This window comes from Humulus lupulus, chromosome 8, assembly GCF_963169125.1.
Source record: "Humulus lupulus chromosome 8, drHumLupu1.1, whole genome shotgun sequence".
Lineage (NCBI taxonomy): Eukaryota > Viridiplantae > Streptophyta > Magnoliopsida > Rosales > Cannabaceae > Humulus > Humulus lupulus.
The window spans coordinates 62,654,034-62,675,649 of NC_084800.1; the positions used below are offsets into that span (position 1 = coordinate 62,654,034).

The 21,616-nt window shown below is 33.2% G+C and overlaps 1 protein-coding gene and 1 long non-coding RNA gene across 3 annotated transcripts; both read right to left on the minus strand.

Moving 5' to 3' along the window:
• Positions 1-553: 553 nt before the first annotated feature.
• Positions 554-12,917, minus strand: LOC133797504 (protein REDUCED CHLOROPLAST COVERAGE 1). 2 transcript variants are annotated; one of them, XM_062235422.1, is made up of 25 exons: positions 12,614-12,917; positions 12,267-12,391; positions 12,112-12,173; positions 11,521-11,613; positions 10,933-11,005; positions 10,400-10,729; positions 10,214-10,281; positions 9,987-10,118; positions 9,848-9,889; positions 9,232-9,756; positions 8,968-9,122; positions 8,220-8,736; positions 8,078-8,140; positions 7,881-7,982; positions 7,261-7,578; positions 7,004-7,096; positions 6,801-6,902; positions 6,625-6,729; positions 6,342-6,475; positions 5,785-5,968; positions 5,242-5,373; positions 4,779-4,891; positions 4,060-4,147; positions 1,098-3,347; positions 554-870 (listed from the first exon to the last, which is right to left on the minus strand). In XM_062235422.1, exons 2-24 carry the CDS (start codon positions 12,325-12,327, stop codon positions 1,263-1,265), a joined length of 5,577 nt encoding a protein of 1,858 aa, XP_062091406.1. In that variant the 5' UTR covers positions 12,328-12,391; positions 12,614-12,917; the 3' UTR covers positions 554-870; positions 1,098-1,262. The 2 variants fall into 2 exon arrangements, with proteins under 2 accessions (XP_062091406.1, XP_062091407.1); XM_062235423.1 differs by having other exon boundaries at positions 12,515-12,917.
• Positions 12,918-16,444: 3,527 nt separating this feature from the next.
• Positions 16,445-17,854, minus strand: LOC133797505 (uncharacterized). The gene is made up of 2 exons (XR_009875662.1): positions 17,458-17,854; positions 16,445-16,826 (listed from the first exon to the last, which is right to left on the minus strand). It is a non-coding gene; the product is annotated as an uncharacterized LOC133797505 (long non-coding RNA).
• Positions 17,855-21,616: the final 3,762 nt, after the last annotated feature.

The window sequence follows — 21,616 nt, forward strand, 5'->3', positions numbered from 1 at the left end:
AATTTTCTTTTGAATATATTTATCATTGTTATAAAATTATACTACATAGAATTTTTCCTTCCAAAAATTCAAGATCTCAAGGGTAACACGAGTCCTTGGAATTGTTTTCTGACTCTTTGGTCGTTTCCTTATTATTATTATTTGTTTTTATCTTTTTGGAGTCAATTATGTTTTGTTTCTATCTTTTTAATTTTTTATTTTGAGAATACGTCTTGCTTCTATCCTTCTTTTAAGATATTGTCGTATTTTGAATATTGGATAAGCTCTATATTCAGCATTTAGTAAAGAATGTGTTAATTGATATTCTGTGAGAGAGATTTGGTTGCAAGTAGAAAGAGTTGCCTTGTCCATTTCAGTCTCAGGAAAAGCCAAAAATGAGTCTGAGAGAGAGAGCTACTTGCTAAGATAAGATCTGAAAATGAGATAAGGTAATTCAATTCTATCTCACATAACCCATATCATATGGAAGCAGCATCATTGTTTTGAGGAGTTTGCAATTGTTTATAAGATACAGATAAGACTTCCGAGGAATCTATAAGCTTTAAGGGCCCCATTTTAAACAGCTTATTTTGCATTGCCAAAAATTCAATAAGAAAATAACGCAGATATTGGCAAACTTGATCAATAAATATTGTTTGCCAGTCTAAAACACAAAAAGAAAAAACTAAAAAGACAAAATTTGAGGTCGTATACAAAATATTATTAGGAAAAACCACTGCTGTGAGAAAGGAAGAAGAAAGAAACAAAAACTAATTCAAGTATTAAATGTTGTGGTCCAAAATAGCAAATTTTCCTATTGTTTGATGAAGCCAAAATTGTAACCTCAAGAATGCCCGTGGAAGTCCAAAAGCGAAAATTTCCATTGTGAGTCTGCAAATCAGTTGAAATCCTTTAATCAGCTCACATGATTTTATAGGGACATTCATTATACGAAGGGTTAAGCCCTCTTTGTTAGTGAGCAATTGTTCTTAAATTGGTCTGAAACAATAGAGCCTTAAACCCATGATCATGGAAGTACAGCAAAAAGGAGAAAAGGTCTGTAAACCCTATACTAGAATAATAACAACCCCCTAACAAAGTTAAATTAGAAAACTAACCTGAATTTTTGCAAGAACTACGTTTACTCAAAAAGTAGATGTTTGAATATGAAAGCCAAAGAAGATCCGGTCCTGTGTTGTCCCTTTTAGGCATATGATAGAAGGTATATATTTCTCTCTTCTTTCATAGACTGTTATACCCGGATGGCAAGAATGACAAAGGGGCTACGTAGCACTGGCTGTGCATTCTTCACTTGAAGAAAAGCTGGTTGACTTGGGAGGATCACTCCCTCTGACTACTCTATTGTATATAACTTTGAAGGACTGTGAGCCATATGGTCGACTGAGCAAACTAACAGGCATTCTCAGAGTCTGCTTTCGGTTTCTTTTCCCCCTTATCAAAATGCTGAAGGTCTTTTCACCATCCATCTTGCTTACATCACTGCTTTCAGGTTTTCCATTACTGAAGTTATTTGGTTCGTTTTCAGCATTTTCAGGTCCTCCCAGTTTTTGAGGGCCATTTTCCTTTCCATTCTCAGACCCAACTCCATCCACTACATTCATGTTACCCACTGCCTCTGATGCTTGAAGGTTCACTTCTTTCTTTACCTCCACCATATTGTCAATGTCTACTGGCAAAATTGGAGCAGAATCATCAGGCTGTACTTTTGGCTCCAATACAGGATCAGCAATTGGCTCAACAACAGGTGTCGGGACAGAGAACTCCACAGGATGCCAAACTGGACCAGCAACAAATTCCGGTACACTCAGGTTCATATTGCACTGCCATGGGAAATGATTGGGATGAAACGCACTGCTTGTTCCTGGGAAAGTACTGCTTTGTGGTTGAGTAAAAGGAGGGTACATAAAGGGCAATGGCTGCATCATGTTTGGAGTTGTTGGAGGAGATGGGTAATGATGATGAGGAGAGGAGCACATTGGATTCACAGTAGATATGACAGGCCCTGGGTGAAGATTCATGTTTACTGGCCATGGAGCAATAGTTGGAACACCACCTGGACCAACAGGAAGAGTAATGTTCATGGAAACAGGAGCAGCACGTGCAATGGCTGGTGAAGGGTTGAATGGAGCAGCAGATGCTGACAGCTTCTTATTTGTAAGTGTACGAATATCAACTGGATTTACAGCCAAAGATTTTTCCTTCAACTCCTCTGCGTCAGGCAAGTTGGGGTTTGAATTAACCTGGTGTTCAAAACTGCTGGACGAGTTCTTTTCATGCAGTCCCATGTCTGGCACAGCAAAAGAATTTTGCAACCCATCAATGAGAACACTATCTTCCACCACTTCACGAACCTCAACACCGCTGGGTCCAAGTCCATCCAGGCTCTCAAACACTATCAAAGAAGGGTTTTTATCGGCTGCATTAGCCGGATGAGTCTGTTCTTCTGTTATAACAACTTTTGTTTCCTCTTGTAAATGATTTGCAGAATTCTCATTCTTCTCTTCAAGTATATTTTCTACACCTGCAACTATTGGTTCGACATTTCTCTTGGCTTCATTTGTTTCCTCTTTATGTTTTTCAACATCACGTTCAAGGTTGTCTGGAACATTTTGGGTCATCCCAACTTGCATCTTCACAATACTACCTGGTGGAGCCAAAGCTACTTCCTTGTATGAAGGAGATTTTCCAAGACTAACTATAGGATTTTTCAGACTAATGATGTCATTTAATGAAGCACTTTGGCCAGGTTCTAATGGTGAACCCAAAACCGAACCACTATTTCTAGACGTGTCTGGCGTAGCAGGTTTAGTAGATGAAGGCATTGACTTGACACGGTAGGTTACAGCTTTCACTATTCTTCGACCAAACCTAGTACCCTGAGAGGGATTGATAGTATGATGATCTGTATAACCTCCGTGAGATACTGTCCTTTTCTTTAAAAGGTAAAGCCTACTATTCTGAACATTATTCTTCACTGGAGGATAATCAATCTCATTATCATATTTCTTCTGGTAAGTAAAGACTTTGCCAATAGTTGCTCGCCTCTGCTTTAGACGTCGCCCATAAGAGTTAGCTGATCTAGGCCTTTGAACTGATTGCCATCCTTCTTCTCCTTCAGCAAGATCTTCAGAAGATGCCCCGGTGGAAACATTTGGCTTTTCCACAGTAGCCTCTTCTGAAACAGATAGCTGAGGCTCAACAGGTGCAGAGGTGGTCTCCTGGCTGACATCTGGGTCGATTTGTGGTTCAAGAATAGGTGTTTCTTCATCCGAAGTCTCTTTTGGTGTTTCTTTTGAAGACTCATCAGAACTTGCTGTGCTGACAGTTTGGTAAGACTTTCCCTTCAACTGGATGGGAAAATTGAAATACGTTAAGTATACATATATTAGAAATGAAAAGCATTGACTTGGAACAAAGCAGAGAATGCCGATGCCAATACAAGAATGAATCAGTACCACTCTCAAAGCCTTTTTTGGTATTAAAAAGTGACTGCTCATTGAGAAAAGGTTACCTTTCTTACTTGGCAACGATAAAGAACCAGGATGGTCTTTTTTTAAAATAAGAGGATCCTTAATATGGTTCTTGCTTTTCCTACATTAAGGTGTGGTATGTATCATAGATTGTAGTAGATTTTTTCTAAATACTTCTATTAACACATAGGCTTTTCATGGCTTTCAATAACTAAGCATCAATAACAAAGCATTGAACCCCCAAGTTTCATCAAATTTTGTCTGCTGATTTCAATGAGGCTTAGCTTTTTTTTTTTTCCCTGTTGGTTAGCTTATTTGATTACATTTAGTGGGCACCAACCTTGTTGGAACCCCATTATTTCGCCCTTTTTTTTCCATTCTCTCACTTTATTATTAAAAATATCCAACGAAGGCCACGGTTACAAAGAAATCTTTTGCTGTCATATTACTAAGAAAAATATTAAAATAAGTTTTATTCCATGTATCAATGGCAAAAGAGTTAATTACTTAGATTAGGCGATTTAGCAATGATTGAATGCTCGCCTGAACTTCCATAAAACAAAATAGAAAAGGAAAAATGAAATAGTACCTTCATGAAGTTGTTTTTCCTCCTGGCTACCACATCCCTGCCTTTCCCATCATGATTTGGATTAATGTAATCGAGCAAATCTGATACACTGCCAAGTTAAAATTGGGAAGAAAAAACACGTTAGTAAATAGACATTCTGTTTTGCAAGGAAAATTGCATCTTATGCTCAAACTTCAGTGACTGCAAACATAAAACACATAAGCAGTAAGCACAATTATGTTCACATCGATACAACTGGGTTCAAGGTAAAATTAATATAACTAGCGTCCTGGTATCTTGAAAAGAGACTAATCAGTTTTTTTTTTCAGGGCACAACAACACGTTTTACTTATGAAGATAGCCAAGATCCATTTCTAAACACACATGTCACTATCATTCCATGTAGCTGACTTGTGAACACATAAACCATTAATTGGATGCAAGTTTTTACATTTTTTACAGAATATGGACAAGCATCTCTCATGTAGCAAAGAGCATCTTGGAAATTGGATAGTTAGAACAACACATTAAATTTTACAGTAAGAGCCAAGAGGAAATGCAACCAAATTGAATTTAAATTCTTGCAATAAGCAAAAATGCAGAATAATACAAAGTCAGGCAGGAGACTGTCTACGTCAAATTTATTGAAGTAAGCAACATTATTAGTGCAGAAAATATTCAAACTGTTAATTAGCAACATCAATAACTAATTTATATCATAAGAGGTACTGGCAACTTACCTAAGGTGGCCTTTGCTGGCTATAGAGGCATCGGGCTTCCGGGTTCCATTTCGTGCAGCTTCTTGTTGTTCAAAAGCCTTCGACTCAAAGTACTCAAGCCAAGCAGCAGCGTCCTAAGGCATTTTTTACAAAATTTCAATTTCAGATTGTCTAGGATTATTAGGAAATGGAAATCATAATCACATTTCTTGTAGAAAAAATAAATAAAGCATAAATGTAAACTGATTATAGCATATGCCTTAAACTTTGATAATTAATAAAATCATTTCATTAGATCAATATTTATAAAAATTTTAAAATTAAAAATTAATCAAGTCAAGATCTCAATTCCCCAGCTATCATTGGCATTGTCCACTAGAAAAATTCAAATGATGGGCCAGAGGATTCTAATGCCTCAGTTTTTCTTCCTCCCTCTTATTCTTATTCTTCATCCAAACCAACAAAAAGGTATGCTTCTCCTTACCTGTGTACGCAGGTCATCAGGACCAAGCTTCGCTCGCAGAATTTGCAGGGTTGTCTGCTCATGTTGAACACTCAAAGGGTATGCTTCCATTAACGAGAGAGCAATTGCGATAGCGTGGTAACTTGCTGCTGTCTGGAGAATCAATTAAAAAAAGTTTTTAAGTTAAAAATGAGGAGAAGTTTCAGTTCATGCATACTGTTCATTTCTGATCATCCATTACACTCATTAACAGAAAACCTAATTTAAGTTTGAGGAGTGCCAATGAAAGTGATGCTGGCACCCCCTTAGCAATACTCTTCACTTTTACACCCTCTGTTGCACTCTCCTATTTGTATTTTATTTTTGTCAGGTTGCACTCTCCTATTTCAATGCATGATATTATTCAATTATTTTATATTTTACAAAATAAATATTATACATGATTTGTGGAATACACATGTCATTCATGCATTGAGATTAAAGAGTGCAAAAGAGAGTACATTTAGCATTCTTTCAAGTTTATAATTGAGTAAAAATTCAGCAAATCAATGAACAGTACAAAACCTGAATATGGTCGGGCCCAAGTAACCTTTGGTTACATTTCAGGGCTTTGTGAAGATATCTCAGGGCAACATGCACATTTCCAAGCCCTTCTTCCATCATAGCCACGTTAATGTATGTTGCAGCAGTGTTTGGATGTGATGGACCACATGTCAGATGCAAAAGATACAGAGCACGTCTAACATACCTGATCAACAAATAGATGTAGATTTTCAGACAAAAGAAAACTAAACGTCATCAAAATGAACATGTTATACAACATAATCTTTTTATCAAGTAGTACTAGTATCTACCAATATATCTACAAATCTAAACAATCACTAAATGAAAATAAAGATCATAATATATGTAAATATTGAACATATCAGACACAGTGTATATTCATTCAAGCACCATGAATAGTCTAGTTTTTGAAGTTCAGTTCAAATAATTTATCAAAATCTAGCATGTCTTCACAGTAAATTATTAAAATTAGCAACATAGACTACAGTAACTTAATTAAACATGAAAAGTTTGCAAATAATTTGTAAAGTTAACGAATATGAAAAAAGAAAGCGTACTTGAGAGCTAGCTCTGTATGCTGAAGTCTGTAATAGAACACAGCAAGATCCCCATAACTCTTCATCGTGTCTGGATGATCAAGTCCTAATTCTCTCTCATTAATATCCAGGGCTTTTTGTTGATAAATTGTAGCCTGAAAAAATGGACAAAAAACCAGACTTGTAAACTTACTGAGAAAATGTTTACATGTTTATCATCATGAATTAGGAGAAGGCATTTTCTAGATCTTGTAGTGAAGGTTTATATTAATTAGGAGCTAATAAACAAGGATCATAGGTGGACCTGATTGAAGTCTCCAGTGTGATATAAAACTACCGCAAGGAGGCTGTAAGCTCCTGCAGTCATCCGATGGTATGGGCCACAAACTGCTACTAGCTTTGCAAGAGCCTGCAAACATCAAATAAGTAAAGCTGGTAATATACTAGAAAATAGGAAAAAAAGTTGCAAGTAGCAAACACCTTTGTTCCATAAGTAACTGCATCTTCAAGTTTTCCTTTATCCAAAGCAGTTTTTGAAGATTCTAATAGCTGCCTCCCATCCGCAGAAGAGCATGCAGCTTGCTGAAAATAAAAGGAAATGCAACCAAATTAAAAAATGGACACTTTTATCCATTGACGTGAAAATATGAAGATGGAAAATAGTATCATATCCAGTTCATTACCTTATGCACTGGAACTAGGCCGACCACGTCGGACTTTCCAAATGGGTTAGGAGAATCAATGTCAAAATCCCTAGGAACTACCTCGATACCAACCTAAAGATAGTATTCCAGAAAAAAGAAAAAAAAAGGTAAACAAATGACAGCACTATTAATCCATTAATAGCTACCAGATATGACTTAAAGCTTCTCATGACATGCAAAGTAAGGCACGTTAAATGCCCATGCCCCAAGTCAGATAAACAAACAAATGTATCTACCTTGTGACATAGACCACGTAAGATTGCAAATTTCCTCAAGTCTTTGTAATTAAAGCTGCTCAGATCCCAGTCATATCGCTTTCTCAAGAATACTTCAAGCCATCTCCACACGAGAGAATGGACATGGCCAGGCTTATTAAATTCATCATTTTCAGGAATCCCAAGCATCAGATTCAATGTAGCAGCTATAGATACAGCCATTTTCTCATTGTCTTCAACAGCAGAAATTACTGCCTGAAGAATGTGCTTAAAGGCTCTTACAATCATCTCATGAATGCAAAGTGACTGTACATGAGACAGCTTCTCTGAAAGCTTTACCTGTATAAAATCAAAAGCAATAATCATTCAAAGGGAAGACTTGCATAATCAGAATTTCACTGAACAATTATTAACTATTCTCCCTATTATCAGGGAAATAAATTCTTTGGACGACTACAAGAGAAATGATGATGAGGATAAAATGAATATTACTAGAAAAATATAAAGCCGTTTGAAATATTATGGGAAACAGCCATTTCTGAAATGTAGATGACAAAAAAAAAAAGTTCTCTAAGGTAGATAATAATATACGAAGGTGTGAATTAAAAAACAAAGGGTCAAGGTTCGCACAAGGCACTTACAACATGTCCCAGAGAACGCATCCGCAGACCCCTAGTATGCATGAAATCGGTCAAGGTTCGACCATCAACTGGTGAAAGTTCCAACGAACCAAAATCTGCTACCTGTATAGATATAAAAGTACTAGAAACAATAATCACCATAACATATTACATGCAGAAAAATAAAGACATTTAACCAAAACATATTCAGTAATTACCAGTTTGGGAAGAGCAACTTCCAAGTAATACTTCTGGCATAAGTCAATTAGTTCTTGAAGAGACTGCCAAAATAAATAATAGGTTATTCCCACTGCAGAGTAGAAAGAAGAGGTGTCATAAAGTTCACCTGCAATATATTACCTTGCAATGAAGCCCAGTATCAGATTCTTTCAATCGAGTAAAGGCTCCATCAGACAACAATCTCTTCAAAGCAAGCTCGTTTTCCTTGGCACTGATTTCAGCATGAGACTCTATAGAAGGTGACGTGGCACCTTCAGCTTCTGCAGTAATGCCATCAGGTTTCTCGAGTTGCATTTTCACATTGTTTCCATCTAATTTCTTCTTGTTCTTAAGGGACCTAAGAGGTGTCCCAAGTCCCTCAACCTTCATCTCATTCTTAGCCTTCTCACTGGATGGTTTCTTATCTTTGTCCGTATTTTTTTGGTCTTGCAAGTGTTGTATCCAGCAGGCTCCAAGTTCCCATCTTACAAATTGGTCCAACTTTACGTCCTCTTGCTCCAGTTTCACAAGACTTTCTTCTAACAGTTTCTCAACAAAAGCACGGGAAGCAGAAAGCTCTTCAAGATCCCAAGTTTGCAAATCAGATGTAAGCTTATTATGCTCTGAAGCTGGTGTTTTATGCAGTAGTAATCTCAAACTACAAGAACAAAGGTACTAGTGAGGTACAGTCGTACAGAAAGGAGAAATAACGAGATTATGAGACCAAGTAACATCAGTTAGGATCAAATAAAAACATATAGTCATCTTCAAAAAAAAACATATAGTGAGATTCGCTCAAATGTTCTATAATCACAAGACCAAATATATTTTGGGTACAAAACCACGTCAGATTATGTGGATTATACCATAATGTTCAAAAAGTTTGTACCTGCTAATGTTAAGGGCATTGGCACCACCTTCAGGCTGATCAAGAAACTCACTGCTCTGAAATGGAGAAATGGCTTTCTTATCCTTACCCTCAACTTTCACAACTGCAATGTAACCACAATATCTTACATTCACAACCCCCAGAGTAGCAACATCCTGCACACACAAGGTAAAGTCTCTATCAACCCTTTAGTAAAAATCAACTAAAGCAACCGCAGTTACAAATGGAATAACAATTCATAGCAGCAATTCACAAAAATCTTACCTGAGCAGCAGTATTTTCATCAGCAGTAATCCCCTTCAGAAGATTTCTTTCAACTAGATGTTTCTTATCAACTCCAAATGCTTGAAAGCCATCAATTTTAGTATCTATCTTACTGCTTGCATTTGAAGCATCCTTCAATACTGTGATGCTCAAGTCCCCAACATTTTCAGTACATAGAATATTACTGTCTGCAACTGGAAAGATCAAATCTGGTTTGTCCATTGCAAGACGGATGGCTTTAATGGCTCTGAAAATGGAGACATCAACAAATAGGCTGTGAATAAGGAATGCCCTCCTATCTCGAACCTGCCTTTCCTCGGGAGTCTTGCAAGGCATAGATGCAACGAAAGCAAACTCATTGGCCCAAGGAATGAGGTCGCTTTTTCCATCTCTTCCTAACCCACCACCATTTCCTCCCCAAGTTTCATCCTCTACAGGGAGCGGAGGGAAAACTGGTGGCGACTGGGCTGCGAAAGGCGGTACAAGCCATGTGTTGGCTCTAAAGCCATAAGGAAGATTGCCAAACTGCAGGGAAGGTAAAACAAAGCTTGCTTGATGTAAAATAACATTGTAAAGTCTATGACAAATAACACAAAATGCAAGTTTATTTATATACCTTGTTACGTTCTGAGAATGCTTTCATAAGATCTTCATAAGCCTGGAATATGAAAAAGAAAATGAGACATCTAACTACTCAGACTCTTGTAGTTCTTCTAAAAACAACGTAATAATCATAGAAAACGAAAGAAACTAACATTGTCAAAAGCTCTACTAAGCTGTCGTAATAAATCAACTAGGTTGTGACACAGAATTCTCTGCTTCCCAACGCTGTAGAACCCTTTCCTACAAGCTTCCACGTGAACAACTTTTCCATTGCAAAGTTTCACCTTCACCAATTAAACAAACACATTAACTCAAATTCAAAACCAAAAGAGAAGAAAGTTCATAATTAAATTCTCGTTTAAGAGGAATAGAAATTTACATCCATAGAGAAAAGATGATCATCCACCAAAATCTCGTCGATTTGCCGTCTCATCACTTTCTTTATAACTGAAATGTTCAAAGCCATTTCCAATCATTTTTGTAAAAATTATGTACAGATCAACATGCATTACAAATACATACTTATATGATTTATATACATAGTTAAAGAGAGAGGAGTACATACATTGCAGTGGAGGAGTGAGGTGGGAGAGAGAGAAAAACTCATAGAAGGCGCCAAGCTTAGGACACGAGTGGCTCACATCGGCCTCTGAATCCACCGCCGCCACATCTTGCTTGGTGGCCCCTGAAGAGCCTTGAGGCTTGGCGGTGGTGGATTTCTTGGCATTCTTATCCTGCGCACCCGACGCACCTTTGCCACCTCCGGCTGAAACCGAAGCATCGGGCCTAGTGTTCTGGTCCTTCCCGGCCGGCGAAGCACCGAAGCTCGTCGTACAGGCAACGAGGTCCAGCACTCGTCTAACGTGCGCCGTAGCGCTTTCGTCATCGTAATCCTCTGCTCAAAAAAAAACAGCGGGACTGAGAAATTGATCGAGAAGAAAACGACACCGTATCGATAAGAAAGCCAGGGCAACGATGTCGTATAAGTGTGATTACTGAGGGAGGAAGACGGAGAGGCGACGCCGTTTCGAAGTTAAAACTTGACCCAAACGACGTCGTATGTAAATTCGGGTTGATATAATTAATAGTGTTATGTACCTTCCACCAATGTTAGAATACAGGGTTTCAGTACAGAGACGTCCACCGTATCTTTTAAGCGGGGCCCCCTTACCTGTAACAAAATAGTTGCTCAATACTTGAAATGTCCATTTTAACCTTGCAAAAATTGAATATATATAGAAAGTTTAATGTGCATTTAAGAGCAGTAAATTATCATTAAATTATTACATTAACTTAAGCATAGGCTTAATGATAATTTAATTATTACGCTAGGTTATGATGATCACACATTATCACAATAGGCTTTTCACTTTTTTTTTTCCTCATCCTCGTGGTTTTTAGGGCGTGGATATTTTGTGGCAGTCATCATTATTTTCCTACATTTTGAGCCACATGTCACGAGGACAGAGCAGTATACCAAAAGGGTATTTTTTTTTTTAAGGACATATACCAAAAGGGTTTAATTATAACTTTGACCTTGGTAATGGACTTTGACGACATTACCAATTTTTTAACATATCATATATAAGCCCATAATTGACAATGCACTAAAATGGGCAACCAAAAGCACCATGTTTCTCCTCGGTACTGAAAATAATGTAAATATCTTCAGAATATGTAAATTACCTCATGGGATAGAGTAAAATTAGTGACGTTACAAGTTTCTATGTTAACCGATAATAATCGGCGAACATCGATGATCCTGTCCGTCGATATTCCCTGTTTAAGAGTGCATTTTTGTCCCAATTAGCCCATCACAAACATAAATAATAATCATCATAAAAGACACAAATCCAAAGGCGTATCCATTCAAGTATATAACTGGTACATTATGCTTATAATTAATATGAGAGAGAGTTCATGAGTTTTCTTCTTTGGTTACTAAATGTTCCATTATGGAGTGGCATCCAAATTTGGAGCCTATGGTATTAGATTCGAAACCGACCAATAAATCTAACTTTTGATTTTCTTTTTCTTTTTTTGTTATATAGCCATGTGAGAGTGAAAGTTAGCTACAGAAGAGAAGAACATGCTATACAAACAGAGTGAGTGACAAACAGAATTTTTAAGCACTGGCTTGTTTGTGCGAGTGACCAAGTCAAATAATAAATAATTTTGCTGAGTTGCCAGTAGCTAATGGTTCCAGCAGAAAAGCCATGAAAATTTGAATTAAAAATTACTAATAATTATAATAATACCAATATATTAATGTTATACCTTTAAAATAACATGGGTTTCGTCAGGAAGATTCACGGTCATGTCCATAACTACAGGAAGAACTGTAATTATTTAAAAAGAAAATGTTAAATTTTAGTGTGTTATAAAAATAAGCAAAATACGAAACATATACAACTGATTGAATTTACACTTACTCTTTTCTTCTTTCTTCTTCTTGTCTCCCTTGGCCTTTCCACGGTTGTTCTTTGGCGCCATTTTTGAGCTTCTGCTTGATTGAATGAGTTCGAAGCTTGAAGAAACTGTAAGAGATTAGGTGCACCTGTATTCAAATTATAAGATGTTATATACTAAAAACAACTCCATATCCATATATAGTAATGAAAAAAAAGGTGTAAAGCACAAGCCACCAAGTAGTTTTAAGGATAAAGCATTCAATACCCACCAAAGAAATGGACCAAACTTTCCAGTCAAATAAATAAAAAACGACATTAGAATCTGAAACGAAGGTCAGAAAAAACAGAGGAGCTATTCAAATAGTTACCAAGTAGAAGAAAAGCTCTCGGGATTGAAGGAAAGTAAAGGAAACTTTCTTTATTGCACTGTGAAAGTACAGATACGATAAGGAAAGAGCAATAGTAATAGTAGATAACACTCTTAGTCTCGGAATTGAGAAACCAAACCAGAGAGGTGGGTTTTAGAGCAATTGAAAAATTTATTGAGATGCCATGAATGAATGAAGAGAGGGCCGCTCTGAGAGTCTGAGGTGGGTTTTAGAGATTGGATAACGAAGACGGAATAACAGCGAAGGAAGGAGATATTGAGAGTAGGGAAAAGAAAAAAAAAATAGAAAAGAAAAGAAAATAAGAATATTGTGAAAAACCAAATAAATAACAAAAGGAGAGAATGAGATATAGAGTGAGAGGTGAGTGTGATAAGGAAGGAAGGGCGGAGATTCAATAGTCAGAATTATAGATTTGGCATTTTATGCCCAGTGTTTCTGGATTATACAAGTAATTATCATTTTGTCCAATTCTTATTTATTTTTATTTTAATGCCATATTTTTTTTTCAAACTAAAAAAATATATGCCAATTGTAGGGAAAAGGGCAAGCTCAAAAGGAGAAATGGTGGGGGAAAGGAAACCATAGTCTTGGTGGGTCCAATTAAAACATAGTCATAAAATCACAACCAAAACGAGAAGGAAAAAAAATATTGGGACTATTATTGTGATAATAATAATCTGCTTTGGTCTTTCTATTAGGTTTTTCTTTTTTGTGTACCCTACCGACCAAAATGTATGATTTAGTGCATAGGCTTTTGAATCCAATTTTGTTAAGAAATGTTTAGTACTCGCGATTTAGATCCAAAATAGAATGAAAATAAGGGAAGAGAACTCGATTTTAATTTATTTTTGCCAAAATCTCAAACGAAAAAGAAAAAAAAAACTTTGTTTTGTTATCTTATTTTATATACTTTTTAAGTTTTATATTTTTTTTACTATATTTTTTGTCTAATTATTTATTTAGATTTTATGTTTTGATAAATTATTTTTGGGACCCTATATTTTGTAAAATAGTTCAAATAAAACTCTAAACCTTATTTTGGTCAAAATTTTCTCAACTAAAATCACAAATAATTCACCAAATTAACAATTCAGAACAAAAATAAAAACATTCTACTTAAAAATTGTGTTGTTATATTCAATTTTTTCTTGATTGTAACAAAATTTAGAAGTCTATTTAAACTATTTTATAAAATATAATATCCAAAAATAAATTTTTTAAAACACAGAATCCAAATTATTAATCGTAAAAAAAACATAATATAAACCCTATTTTTTAATCTTTTGACTTTCGTTGGTAGGCAAATGAACATATAGATCATATATTTTGAGTGGAAGATAGCCTTTAAATGCATCTAGTCAAGCTAAAACTCATTGACACAAGGTGAAAGAAATTTAGTCAATATGAGACATGTGTGACATATCTGCATGGTTTTGCATTATTTATGGAAAGTCGCAATCTTCATTTCTCCCAACTCTTTATTCTTTTTTGGCTCAGCTGAAAAATGGGTTTCATGAGTTAAATGGGTTCAGCCATATATTCGTAATTTGCATATTATTATTTTTAGTGAGAAAAAATACGAAAAAAATTAAAAAAGAAAGGTAAAAAAAAAGTATATAACAGCGACAGTAGTAGCATGGATTTTGTACGTGTAGCTGTGATTTAATTAAGTGGGTGGAAAACCCACCACCATCTAATATTAGTCCATTGGCTATCTTGAAAATGGACCTTTAAGTTTATTGTCTCCTTAATTAAATTTCAATGTTTCTTTGTGCTCTGATCTTCTGTTAATTTTCGTAATAATTTGGTAAGTTTGCTATAAATAAAATTGGAAGCCAGAGAAAATAAATTTGCTAATTTATCAATATAAACAATTATAGATAGTGTAATAAAAAGAAGCCAACGATAAAAGGAAGAATTAATAAATATATGGGATTTTGGTTTCTGCATAAGAACAAAAAGTAGTTTGGTGACTCACGGATGAATTGTGTTGTTGCGTGAAATTCTTCTCCATCTATTTAATTAATTTCCTCCATTAAAACTCCTCTAAATTTTCATGGTTCTTAATTTTCGAGTAATATTTGTATATTAATTGGAAATATTTAGATATACGTACATATAAAATCACCTAATTAAGCCAACTTTGTTTGAATTTGTTTACATATTTTCATTTTCGGATGTGGCTAGATTTGGACATTTGTTTTCATCGAGAGCAATATAACTACGTCAACATGTGCATAGATGATTATCAATAGAACATGTATATTTATATACAGATTCGAATACATACGTTTCCACAAATTCCATATATACATGTATATGAATATTATGTTCGTATGAATAATCCACCAAACATGTAGACAAAAAATGTATTTCATTGAAGAGAGACACTACTATTATTATTATTATTAATATTATTATTATTATTAGTTGACCAATACATGCAGATTCTTTTCTTTTCTTTTTTTTTTTCTTTTTTTTTTTTTTTTTTGCTCTCTTCGAAAGGATGGGATTATATAGAATGACTTTATGTTTAATATTGACATGATTTTTACTGACATTAGAGCAAAAATAAAACTAAAGAGCGATTCATCAAATTCTTAAATTATGAAAAATATTAAAAGAACATCACACATGTTAGACACCACAACTAATTCAGATAGACTTGCATAGAAATTTAATTTAATGTTGGGTGGTCCAAGTATTAGTAATTTAGTATGTAATGCTTAAACCATATGTGCTCCATGCATAACAATACTGCTAAACTCATGTTATGAACTTAATTAAAGAAATGTCACATAAAAATATATTATAATGTACTGATTAAAATATTATAATCAAATACTAACCAATCAAGAGGGTGGGAAAGCTCTTTCTTTCATCACAAGCACTAATTTTCATCATAATCCAAGCATGAAAAAATGGCACATTTATCATGTAGATGATTCAAATGGAAAATAATATTAATAATAATAATAATTTTTGTTTTATGCTTCCATGCAGTTGGTGTAGTGCAATAATAGTACCAAAATATTACTAGAAACCCCACTTCACAGAAATTTAAATATTAAGTCAACTAGTGGACACTGGCCACTACTGAATAGGTTGCTAGGACCATCTTAACCACTTAATGAGTGGAGTGGACGGTATTGAAATGTGTTTTGTTTATGAAATAAAAAGCATACTGTATTAACTTAAATAACAAGTTCTTTTATCCCATCCAAACAAAAAAGAGGGGAAAAAAATTGTTCTTTTTAGCCACTTTTGGTCAACAATCACTTTTGTGCCAAGTATTAAGTAATAAACAACAAAACCAACACCACAGTCCAACGAGTGGAAAGTAGATCACATATTTTTGGCAATAGAAATTCAAGATTGGTTCAAACAAACCAACCACATCATTGAAATGTTGATAAAATGCCAATGAAAGTGTCCCAAACGCCAAGCCAACCAGCCCTGCTGGATCCTGGAATATAGTATATTGGAGTGGCACTCCATTGATCCTGATTTACACCAAACACGCAATTCGTTTCAGTGACCTTTTCCTGTTACGATACTAAAAGCAGAGTACTGATTGAGTGAAAATAAACTCAAGAAATAAGCATACATATAACTGTTCTATTTTTTATGAACCAAACCACTGATCAACCATCGTTCGTAATATACTTCTTGGTAAAAAAATTTATGGAAACTGCCATTTTTTTTAATCCAAAACTAAGTTTAATTAGCGAGAGCTATCCCTTAATGCCCTCAAAGGTTAAAATAAAGAACCATCTTATCTTGTGCCCCAAGATGGCTGAAAATCAATACTATTTATCATCAGGACCCATTTATTTAAGCAAATATCCAAAGTAAACAAGAGGTATTGTCATTATATTTCACTGTTTCTTTCTTCTTGTACAAAAAGTGGTCATTAATTCCTTGAGTCCTACAAGTACAAATCATTCCCAGAGAAAATGCTTAGAAAACTATAGGACACCCTTCAATGAATTCCAATGTATAACTTACATATCAACATTTCAGGTTCAATGGTTAACAAAAATGCTACCAAATAACACAAGAGATTATTTATATACAATACTAGACCATCATCATATCTCTCCTCCAACAATTGATAAGAAGTGGGAATCAGCAGTCACCAAACATCAATCACCTGAAGAATAAACCTCCAATAAACAAGTCAAAATGATGCCTGAAAATAGCATGAGAACTGCAGTAATTAATCCACTGAAAACACTTAAAAGTTAATCAAATAATGAAAACTTGCCACACAGAGAGAGAGTGTGTGTTTAGGGTTCTGTTAGTTAAAGTTGTGTTTTGTTTGATTAGAAAAGTACATCAAAATTAGCTCTACTGACACAAAATAGAATACATTAGAAGTTCTTGTAACCAAACAGAGTTATTAAGAACAAACCACTACAAAAACAAAACCTTGATATGGCATCATCACATAGAAGGAGGATCAGCAATGGAGGTTTCGATCAATGCAGGAAAAAATTGGGGGAAACGGGTGTAGAAGTAATGTTGGGAGAATTCTAGATCGGCATTCAATATTAGAATGCGACCCACGCCTTTTTAATCAACCCATATAGCCTAAATTGCTAATTTTGTTGTGGAAGAGGTTGCGAAAGTCACAAATGGCTGTACTTTGTCAAGGACTTGAGGCCCTCTTCCTTGATTTTCCCACACCCATTTTCCCCCACATTATCTTCCTGCTCAAACCTTTTACTATTATCACCATCATATCCATCTCCATTGTTGTATGATATAATTTAATTAGTATAAACCGAAAGATAGAGAGAGAGAGAGAGAGTAATCTTTACTTGCCCATGTGTAAGATGAAGAAAGGTTGGATTTCAAGAGAACTGAACCATCGGCCATGGAAGATGGAGGAGCTGGGACTTGGAAGGTGGTGGTAGTGCTTGTTTTGTATATGTAATGTAATGCTTTCTTGTCCGCCAACTCCTAATTAGGGTTTGTTCCCCGTCCTAATAAATTGACCTGTACGACGACGTTTCGGTGCCCTTCTGCCTTTCCATCGCTAGTGGTTCATCTTTATTTACCTCACCTCTGCACACTCTGCGTTCTGCAATCACCGTTGGATGACTTGGGATAATGCATTGAAGTATGCCCTCCATGTAACGTTGCCACATGGGTTGGGCCTGCAATGGCCACAAATAAAATTACTCACTTTTTTATTTTTTCTTATAAATACCTTTTCTTTATATAGTAAAATTTTCAAATTATCATTTTTGAATAATTTAATTATTTCAAACTCTCACACTTTGATTTTTTTTCCAAATTTTTCAATTCTAAATCCTCTAATAGTCTCTTAATATCTCATTCAAATTAATATAATTTATTTGTTCATATTTTTAAATATAAATTATTATTGTCCTTCAATTTTTTTCAAAAAATAATAATAAAAAATTTGTTATATCAATTAATACTAATAGTTTTAAATATAACGTTAATAAAGTTTTAAAAAAATTAAAATAAATTATTGCAAAATAAATTTATTATTTACAATTTTAAGAATAAACTCATTAATTACATTTTGTTAAATAAACATTTGCATTGTCTCTATAAGATATAAACTCATAAATAATTTATTCTTACTTTATTAAATTATAAACTCATTGTTTACAATTTTGTTGTAAATAAATAAAAATATTTGTTTTACTCTACAAGCATAAAATCTATGATAATGAAAACACTTGTTTGTCATTTCAAATTGAAACATAATTATATTTTTTAATGTCTATTCAAATTAATGTGATTATTTTTCAATAAAAAAAATCTAAAATGATAGGAAAAAATATAAATGTAAACTACTTGTTTATAATTTCAAACCAACTTAAATATAAGTTGTAAATTACTTGTTTATTATTTCAAATTTAAATATAATATAAACAAATTGTTTACACTTTTGAATTTTTAAGGAAATCGTAAACTACTATTTTTGGTTTTTGTTTATATTTTAAATTTCTTTTTTTAAAATGTAAAAAAATCCTTTGTAATTCTTTGTGCGTATTTTTTTTTACCTTAAAATAAGTATACTTTTAAAATCTTAAGTCAATAAAAGTTAATATATTTTTTTATATATTAAGGCTATTTTAGTCAAATATTATATGAAAAATAGTATAAATCTCATTTTTTTTAAATAAAGGATAATTATGTGTATTAAATGTAAAGAAATGGTATTTATGTGGTTTAGGTTTGTCAATTGACACGTATGAGATTAGCACATGTTAATTAAAATTGGAGAAATTTAAAAAATATAATTTTGTTTGCAATTTTTAAAAGCAAAATACTAGCTTTGTCAAAAAAAAAAAGTAAAATATTAGTTTGACCATTGTATTTTTCTAAAATATTGTTATCGACTTTGTATTTTAGTAAAGATATATTAGGTCATTTGTTTTGCAAACCGGATCAAGATAGTACCTCAGACCAGATTTTGGTCAAATAATTTTTAATATAATTTAAATATCCCTGATTTTTATTTAATATTGAACTTTAAATTATTCTTAATATAATAAAAAAAATTAAATTAAAAATGTAAATTTTAGTTTAAAAAATAAAAACATATTAATTAATTAATTAAAACTTAAGTACAATTTAAACAAAATTAAATTAAAAGAGCAAAATTAAAATTACAGATTAAATCTATGAAACCCATGTTTAGCTCAAATCAATTCTAAATCAAACGAAAATTAAAACATCAAATTTAAATACTAAATAAAATCATCAAACTCTCAATCTTTCTCTCAAACAAATATCAAACGTCAAACTTTCTACTGAAAAAATATCAAACATAAAACTAGATCATCTTCTCCAGCCTCCCACTTCTTTCATCATCATCATCAACGACCTAAGCCAATATGTATCATCATCATCAATCTAAATATCTAAATAAAATCATAAAATCTAGATTAACCTTCAGCTATGTGAAAGCCGAAGCAATTCCGATCTCGTCAACCACAAACCCATTCTGACCACGTTTGGGCCCAAAATTTATGAGTATTTTGGTCACAATGAAATACTTTTACTAATTAGAAATATATAGAAATAGAATAATTAATTATATATATACATTTAATAAATTTAAATAAAGATAGTAACGTAAAAAAAAAATAGAAAGAGAACATATATTACTCAAATATTTAAATAATTAAAGCATGTTGAATCAAAGTTACAAATAAATTTACTTTGTATATAGGATTATCTATAATCCTTCAAAGAGAGTTAACCGATTATGCTCATCATCCTCACAGTAATCTAAATAAAAATGATGAGAATAAAAAGTGATAAAAAATTGTTATAGGTTTTTTTCCTCTAAAAATTATTTTTAAAATAAATAAAATGATCTCCTATTTATAGTGTCAAAATCGATTAAAATGCAAAATAGAGATATATTTTGATTGTAAATAAATAAAATATATTTATTCAAAACTAAATTATATTATTAATATTATTATTTATAGTTTCATCATCAACATTTTTGTTTTTATTTTCTTGAGGTGGATTGGTTTTTGAGAAATTGTTTTTTTTTTTGCATTTTTTTTACTGTTCACCAACATAGCAAATAGAAACGCAACACGTAGCACGTGGCTGGCAAGGGGCTGGGCACGCGGGTCAGAAGCAGGTCGGGCAGGGATGTAAGCGGGTCAGGCGCAGGAGCTGGCTGGCCTTCAGCAGCCGGGACGCGTGGCGTAAGGACAGCCCGCCACGCGGCGGGTTGGGGGAGCTGGCCTGGCGAGGTAGGCCGCGGGAGACAGAGATAAAAAGGGCTGGGCTGAACCTGAAGCTATGCACTTGGGCTTCTTTTATTGCAAATTTACCAATTTCCAATTACTTTTTCAGTTTTAACTTCTTCATTTCTTCTTTCTTTTTGTTAATGCCAAAATATATTTTATTTCCTGAAAATTATACACAAACTAAATTATCACTAATATTTTTAATTATAAAATATATTACAATATATTCATAATATATTAATTAAAACTTAAATTTATTTTAAACTTTAAGATCAATAAAATTACACTTTTGTGCACTAATCAGATATATATTTATGGTGTTAATAAAAAACTATATTTTTTAAGAAGAAAATAAAATTTTAAGAACCGTAAAAATATAAAAACATAAAAAATAACCACTTTTAATATAATCTTTTAAAATTATGGAATATGACTTCCCAATATATATTTATGGAAAAGAAAAGTTTAGTGTTGAATAATTTATATATTTGAGATCGCGACTTCTTCTTTGTTCTCGTCAATGGAGTGGTCACAACTTCTATTCTTTGTCAATGTATATAGATCACAACTTCTTCTTCAATAATTTTTTATTTATTTATTTTTGTTCTTGATTTTTAGATATGGTTTTTTTCTAGTATAGTAACTGGCTACTGTCACATTTTATAATTTGTTTTTAATTTGTATATTTTTTATTTTATTAAACAATTGTTGTTTTATCACTACAATCAACTACCATGCACTCTGGATTGAAAAAATTGGTAACTTGTTACTTTGATATCTTTTTCAAAGTATTAGTATTTATTTACCATGCATGTACTCTGAAACTAAGAACACAGAAACAGGTTACTCAGACGTCTTTTTCAAAAAATTATTAATTGAGTTCATGCCTAAAAGATATTGGCGGCATAAATACCTAATTTCATACTTTTGTTGTACTTAAATACTTAATTTATTCTTTTGACGACATAAATACCTAATGTTTATTTTTTGTTGCAAATGTTACTTTTTCTCGTTAAGCAACAAATACCAAACTTTTTAAATATGGATATTGGCGGCATTAATACATAAGTTTATGTAATTGTTGCACTTAAATACCGTACTTTTAATATTCGTAGTATAAATAATAAATATTTTTTTTATTATTTATGCTACAAAAAATAAAAGTTAGGTATTTAAGTGCAACACTTACATAAACTTATGTATTTATGCCGTCAATATCCATATT

Bases quoted from the DNA above. Each gene is read 5' to 3' on its own strand.
- LOC133797504 (XM_062235422.1), bottom strand. From the start codon at position 12,327: ATGGCGCCAAAGAACAACCGTGGAAAGGCCAAGGGAGACAAGAAGAAG. The intron at 12,174-12,266 runs GTAAGTGTAAAT...AAATAATTACAG, and splicing joins GAAGAAGAAAGAAGAAAAGA to TTCTTCCTGTAGTTATGGAC. The intron at 9,890-9,986 runs GTTAGTTTCTTT...TTCATATTCCAG, and splicing joins TTAGTAGAGCTTTTGACAAT to GCTTATGAAGATCTTATGAA.